Source organism: Brassica oleracea, chromosome C2 (assembly GCF_000695525.1).
Source record: "Brassica oleracea var. oleracea cultivar TO1000 chromosome C2, BOL, whole genome shotgun sequence".
NCBI classification, from domain to species: Eukaryota; Viridiplantae; Streptophyta; class Magnoliopsida; order Brassicales; family Brassicaceae; genus Brassica; species Brassica oleracea.
In genome coordinates, this window is record NC_027749.1 from 45,574,338 (window position 1) to 45,581,965 (window position 7,628).

At 33.2% G+C, this 7,628-nt stretch overlaps 1 protein-coding gene across 2 annotated transcripts; it reads left to right on the forward strand.

Moving 5' to 3' along the window:
• The first annotated feature begins 2,567 nt into the window (after positions 1 to 2,567).
• Positions 2,568 to 4,313, forward strand: LOC106325063 (LOB domain-containing protein 25-like). Of its 2 annotated transcripts, none has more exons than XM_013763089.1 (2): positions 2,568 to 2,754; positions 3,628 to 4,313. In XM_013763089.1, the coding sequence occupies exon 2, from the start codon at positions 3,653 to 3,655 to the stop codon at positions 4,049 to 4,051; it is 399 nt and encodes a 132-aa protein (XP_013618543.1). In that variant the 5' UTR covers positions 2,568 to 2,754; positions 3,628 to 3,652; the 3' UTR covers positions 4,052 to 4,313. The 2 variants fall into 2 exon arrangements, with proteins under 2 accessions (XP_013618543.1, XP_013618542.1); XM_013763088.1 differs by having other exon boundaries at positions 3,637 to 4,313.
• Positions 4,314 to 7,628: the final 3,315 nt, after the last annotated feature.

A 7,628-nucleotide genomic window follows, 5' to 3' on the forward strand; every position in this document is an offset into this window, starting at 1 on the left:
CCGACGATTTTTTCCCTCAGAATCTTTGCTGTTTTCTTGTAGTGAATATTGCACTTATAAAATTTGTTATGTATATGTTCATGGAAACATTAATGTATTAATATACATCACTTATCATTTCTGTTTGTTAAAGCACTTTATTTTACACCTGACGGCATCACGTGAACCAACGTAGAATTATCGGACGTAGAATCGTCCGTAGTATTTTTCAGAGTTTGTAATATCGTAATATATCCAGTATTAAAAAAAAAAGCAATTTGTTTTATTTTAATAAAGCAAAAAATACTTGTATGATGACTGAAGTTGGCTGGCTGAGAACGACGATTCTTCGTATGTTTACATTGCTAACTTACTTTTACCAAGTTTTTAGGTAATTTGCTAAGTTTAGTTGAAGGAATAAACTCCAAAAACCAAATACAAATAAAATACATAACATTTGAAAGAAATATGGAGAAAATACTACCACTTTTTTATATGATCAAACAATTTATCTTTTACATGTTTTAACTATTAAACTAAAATTTTATAAACCAAACACGTAAATGTAATCGTGTTTATATAAAAATATGCGAATATACTGATTTCACACTTACTTTAAAATGATAATGGCAGTATAATAAAGAAAAAAAATACCGTGTTAGAAATCCTTTTTTTTATTATTAGCTCTAAAGAAAATTTCAGTTTATATATTTAAAGTATGCATTATAGACAATTTTTTGGTATTTAAGCATCAGAGTGCAAAAATTTTGATGGAACAAAAGATTTTTTTTAAAAGCTAATACTTATTATCAAGCGCGAGGGATAACTGGTGATATATGTTGTGCAAGATGCGAAGCTGACGAAGAATCGATAAACCATGTGTTTTTTTAATGTTTTCCAGCACTTCAGGTTTGGACTCTCTCAAATATACCATCAAATCCAACTATTTTTCCAAAAAGGTCTTTTTTTACAAACATGGATCATCTTTTCTGGAGAGTCTTCCTGCAATTAGATGATCATCAGTTTGCATGGATATTATGGTACATTTGGAAAAGAAGGAATAACAAAGTTTTTAGCAATCTGGATATTGATCCTAGGGATACGCTCAAATTGGCAGAAACAGAATCAACACTTTGGGCTGAATCGCAGACAGTGAATGAGCAGAGGACAGTATCACATGTAGAGATTACGTCTTTAGCGTCAATTCCAAGTAGATGGTGTTTCACAGATGGTTCCTGGAAAAGAGAATGATATTTTCTATGGACAGAGTTGGTTCAGTACTTTAGAAGCTTTCGATGGACTGATGGGGGCGAAGAATGTTCGGGCTAGTCTCTCTCCTCTCCATGCGGAGATGGAAGCACTACACTGGGCAATGGAATGTATGGGGAACTTATGTCAATTTTAGGTTACATTTACAACAAATTGTTTTCAATTGGTTTCAGAACCAGAAGAATGACCAGTTTTTTCAAGTTATTTGGAAGGTATTAAAACCTTGAAAAAAAGTTTCCTCCAATTAGAGATCGTCCATGTACCAAGAACACAAAATTCAAAAGCGGATGGCCAATCACGCAGTGTCAGGAAACAACCATCTTTCGTCGTTCACATGGATCAATATCTCTCGGTTTAGTTTATAGAGTCGGTATAAGTTGATGATAAAAAAAAAATGAACAGTGAAACCAGGAAGGTTTATACGTTAACAGTTAAATTCAATCAAACAAAATGACTGTATACATGTCGGATTTTCTCAGATCTCAACAGTTCTGATGTCTTGTAGCTTTGTATCCCAAAGCCTTCTCAAAAGAATTTAAAGTAGTAATATATATTTTTGCTTAAGAAGCAATATATTCAGAAGTGGGCCATAGACTCCACAAACATTATAATTATTATTTTCACAGAATACAGAACCTTGTGAAAAGGTCAAAGGTAAATAAAAAAATTGTAGGCGATTAAGCCTCGAAGTTGAAGAATATACATTGGTTGGAAAGCTATGTTGGTCGAAGGGCTAATCCACTTTTGATTCCGACAACACCATGACGAGTGTACCATATTTTGAAACTTGGACTTATTTGATCACTCGATAATTCTTGCAAATTTTCTTAGAATTTAGTGACTTACACAAAAGAATAAATATCTTCAAAATAAATAGAAATAAATTACCAAACTGCTATAATTACCGAAACACTACTTCGTCTCCCTCGTTTCAATATAGATAATGTTTTAGGTAATTTTTGTTGTTTCACAATAGATGATGTTTTCATATATTTAAATAATTTTAATTTTATCAAAAATTATGTATTCAATTGTGTGTTTTACTTTTTTTATAGTTAGATAAATTAATTTTAAATTATATTTCTAATAGTTTAAAAATAAAAAATTTCTTAATATGTATGTAAATAGTAAAAACTTCTTGTATTATGAAATGGAAGGAATATTAGATAGAGTATAGTTTTTCACAGTCCAGAGTAATATTCCGTTCTAATTCACTATTTTAGGTTCTCAGTTAATTGACGATAATTTGTCTTTTTTCAGATCTCATTATATATATTCTTCTTTCTCGCTCATACCACCAAAATGTCTTTTGCCCCCTCTCTCTCTCTCTAACTTTCCCCTTAATATTTGGCTTCAGCTAGGGTTTCCTCTTTGAAAACAACAGAAGAATCCCAATAATTGAAAATCTTCTTCAGATTCATCTCCCCAATAAAGAGAGAAACAAAGAAGATTAAACCATTCTGCGTAGATATCAAGGGGAACTTTTTCTTGTTGCTCCATCAGAAGGTAAGACCAAAAGTGTTCCATTCTACTCAGCCATTTCACACATACACATACTTGCATAGTCAGTCTGTGCATAGTGTATATATATTGTAGTTTTATGTTGGTTGGCTTTATAATATTAGAGAGTTTAGATCTTGACGACTTGCCCCCTGATCTTGAACTTCTGTGAGTTCTACCATACCAAAACACAAACCTCTTTATTAAGTACATAATAAAGCTACATAATTAGGCCGTAGATTCCAAGAAGACAAATTCAATTTTGAATTGCTTTTACCAAATTTGGTAGAACACAAGTAATCATATGTATACTTACTACCTTCTTTAATATTCTTATTTTCTTAAGAATTTTTTTTGAACTGAGGCTTTTATTTTCTTAAGAATTTATTGTCAAATCTTTAAGAACAAATTGTTTTCTTATTTTAAAAGTACTGATCCCGTCAGATTTATAGCCAACCAATATCTACTCCTGAAGTAAAACGGGTCCGAGTTACCTACCTTCAATCTGAATTTAATATAGCAACACGCATTTTCTTTATATAGCTACGGAGATGATTTGGACGATTATTTGTTATGTTTATAGTGTAGTTACACAACTTTGTATATAATTGTTCGTAATCGTATTGTGTGTTAGATTCAACAATACACTTATATTTAAAAATTTGTGCAATATATATATATATATATATATATATATATATATATATGTAGTATGTAATATGTTTGGTACTATATTGTTTTCATGTGCCAATATAATATGTAAAACTAATTGATTATAAAGGAATGACTATGATATATCCAATATTGTGCTAACGATACAGATGCATGTATTGTTGGTATTGTATGATTATATATTTTTTCTTTTCATTTCCGCAAATGAAAAATCAGGGGAAGTTAACCAAATATGGCATCATCGTACTCAAACTACATAAACTCACCGTGCGCGGCATGCAAATTCCTCCGGCGGAGATGCACATCAGACTGCGTGTTCGCACCATACTTTCCTCCAGACGAACCTACAAAGTTTGCGAACGTCCACCGTATATTCGGGGCTAGCAACGTGAGCAAGATTCTCCACGAGGTGGCGCCACATCAACGAGAAGACACGGTGAACTCGCTGGCTTACGAGGCGGAGGCACGGCTAAATGATCCAGTGTACGGCTGCGTTGGGGCCATCTCGGTGCTCCAAAGACAAGTCTTGAAGCTGCAAAGGGAACTAGAGGAGACGAATGCTGATCTCATGAGGTACGCTAGTTCTCTTGGTGGTGAAATGACGTCGAATTATGGAGGACAGAGAGGTTGACTGGTCAATTAGTCATCATCACTCTTTGGAAGAATTAGCGGCGGAGAAGTATAAAGGGACAGTGAACGGTTGATGTGATGAGTGAGGATATCTTCGTATGTGTGTGTATGTTTTTTCTACGTTTATACTTATACACGTGTAATTTGAATTGTATTACATGGGAGGTCAAAGGATGCTTTTGAATACGTTGAATAAGTAACTGATGTGCGTATGAATGGATGTACGCGGTTGTGTTGGGTGCTTAATATTAATTTTCAAGTCAGGACATCCTAGGCGAGTAGTGTTAACTTAGAGCAGCATTAACCAAGCAACCCATCCGGGATGCTTATTTTTTTTTTCTCTAGTTAAAAAAAAAAAAAATTCAAAACCACCAATCGCGGGCCGCCACGTGTCAGTGGAGTCCGTGAACAGTTGAAAATCCTCTCCAACATCGCTGCTTATTTAGGCAGCAGAAACACCATATTTTTAAAAAATGATGAGATCCACCCACTATTTTATTCTTATTTTTTTAAACATCCTAATGCTGCTCTTAAACTTGTGTCAAACAGACAGAAATGCAAAAATGTTCTCGAACATAATATCACAATTTTCTAAAAATTATTCTAAACTCTAGTTATGGTGATATAACTTTATTTTTGATTAGGAAGCTATTTTTCCATAACAAACTTATTTTTAAGAAAACACTATTGCATCATTGGGTCAAATAAAAAAAAATACAATTTCAATAGTTTATGTATATTTGTGTGTGTGTGTGTATTTTACCGTGACGGTTTGAGCCGAGTATAACCTTAGATCGAGACCACATGATACATTAGTTTTGTTCTAAATACAATTCGATAATGTGATTTTAAATTTCTTTTTATAATATCTTTTAGTTAAACTAGTGACCGTTAATGAAATTGTTTAATTTACATACACATAAATACAATAAAAGTTCATGAGTTTATGGTTGAACCTCAAAATACTTTGTGGTGCTATCTAACTTCTACCAAAAGCATTTCAAAAAACTTAGATCATCTTATTGTTAGCAGGGAATCAAGTAAAGAGTCACGTTTAAACACATAATTCTTCAATTATCATAGCCAACTTTTGTAGCAATTTAAAATGTCGTTCAACGATTGTGATCCTAATACCATGTCAATGAAGCAGCAATACTAGTGCTGTATTGTGATACTTCAATTTCACGTCGACAGTTTTCGAATAGACTCATAGGAAAGTAGCGTTAATTATTGGTTGTTTGATTTCACACACTAGTCACTGGTCAGATGCTAATATTCTAAGTTAGTCTATTGATTTTATTTACTGTCGACTTAAAAAAGTTAAGTACCTTTAAAGCAGATGTCTTCATAGGGAATAATCTCTTTTTAAAGTCGGTACATTTTTTTCATGTCAACTGGCAGCGACCTAACAACCGAATGTACATTCACATACAAATCAACTCATCAAGAACCCCACCCCTAAATTTGACAAAATTAAGAGTGATCATATTTGAAATTTAAATAAACCAAGAGCGAGTAAGGTATACAAAAAAATATTAAACCAAAAGCTTAAATATTCATGAAATCTAAGATATACTATACTGTTTTTGATCAAATATACTATACTGTTTTTTTGATTAAATATACTATATACTTTTGACTAAACTTAAAACAATGATAATATTGGTACATATGCCGATATACATAAGCAACATATGTATACTTCTCTGACTTCTATGGGTGGATTACTGGAATTAACGTCGACTTCAAGATACGGGGGATTCAAGATTATGTTCAGACACGAGTCAGTTTCAGAAACAGTAACTAAAGGTACATTTTCTGCTATAATTTCTTTCATTTTAACAATTTTTTAAAAATTATTATACAACTTATTTATTACAACTATCACTGTCTACTGCAGAAATATGATTGTTTGCCATGTGATATATCATCTCACATTGTACACATCCTTAGACTGGTCATCAGTTATTATTCCCTCCATCTCATTCATTCTCCTCATCTCTCCTATATTTTTTCCTTTGTAGCGATAATTGCAAAATGATAACAACTCCTTTTCACTCTGAAAAAATCCGCATCTTATGAATTTTAAGAAACTGGTAATTATTTTGGTCACAGTTAACACCTTTTATTATTTAAAAACTGGACTTGGTAACCATACACAAATTTAGCTCCAGCAAAACTATTGGACTATTTTTAAAAGAAAAAAAAACTATTGGACTAACGTCCTCATACAAAGATACCCCAAGAGCATATGCATCTAAGATATTTTCGAGATTTCTAAGCATTAAAATATAGAGAAATACAAAACAATGAAGAATGAGATATCAACATGACCAATGATGAGATATCAACATGACTAATGGTATAAAAAAAACATGACTAATGGTGGTCTAATGTTCTCACACTTGCGATATGAACCATAGACCTAATTTTTAACAGGTTAAATCCAAGTTTGAAACCAGGATCAACTCTGAGATTATTTAAAAGACCATAAATATCTCTCAGTTAATCTTAATAAAAACTATAAATTTCAATAATTCAGAAGCTATGCGACTTATATATAATATCTTTTTAAAATTTAGAAGTTAAGACGAATGTTTCATTGTGTTAATCGTCCCTGTTACCAATTTCATCATAGAAAAGGCGAAGAGAACACAAAACAAAACGTAAAATGGCCCATATATGCGCCCAACTTGTGGACCATGAGAAAGCAAGAGAGGAGGTTGCCATCTCATTATCAAGCAACAGTGGAACACCACTATACCGCCCAATAGCTTAGAAAACTCCAATAACAGAAACGAAAAGCCTTGTTCCACGGACGACGTCGTTTTCTTTGTCCAGAAACTGATTGATTCGATTATCTCTTTTTGTTTTTCTTTGATTAGACAGGCCTATGTAAGAAAAAGGTACTAACTAAAGCCACTGGCGACCATAGTGTGCTCGTGTTGCATATATGATCAACCAATTCTGGTCTTGTTCGTTATACACAAAAAAGTAATCATATATACACTACAAGAAAACAACGGTATTCTGACGGACATTCCGACGGAAAATGAAATCCTCGGAATATCCCGACGAATTTCCGAGGATATTCCGAGAAAACACAAAATTTGGTTTCCTCGGAATATACCGACGGAATTCCGAGGAAATATTAATCCGTCGGAATATTCTTATATGGAATACCGAGGAAAAATGTTCCTCGGAAAAAACCGATGAATTCCGAGGATATATTATAGCCGTTAGAGAGCCTTTGGGGGATTTTAAAAATTCCGAGGAAATTCCGACGAACAAGCCGTTGGCGTCGGAATTCCGTCGGAATTTCCTCGGTCTGTCGGCAGGATTTCAACTATAAATACAAGCACCCCTCTTCATCTTCATTCACTCCATATCTTCATCCTCTCTCTTACTCTCTTTACACACGAATTTAATTCATAAAAAACATGTCTTCTTCAAATTATTTTCGTTATTGGATAGATCGACCTCATTTGGATCCGAACACGAGATTGCTTACGGAAGAATACCAACGAGGTATAACCGAATTCATGGGGTTAGTTCACCGACAACCGGAAGCAAAAACA

What these genes read in the sequence shown, in the direction of transcription:
- LOC106325063 (XM_013763089.1), top strand. Translation starts at nt 3,653, where the DNA reads ATGGCATCATCGTACTCAAACTACATAAACTCACCGTGCGCGGCATGC.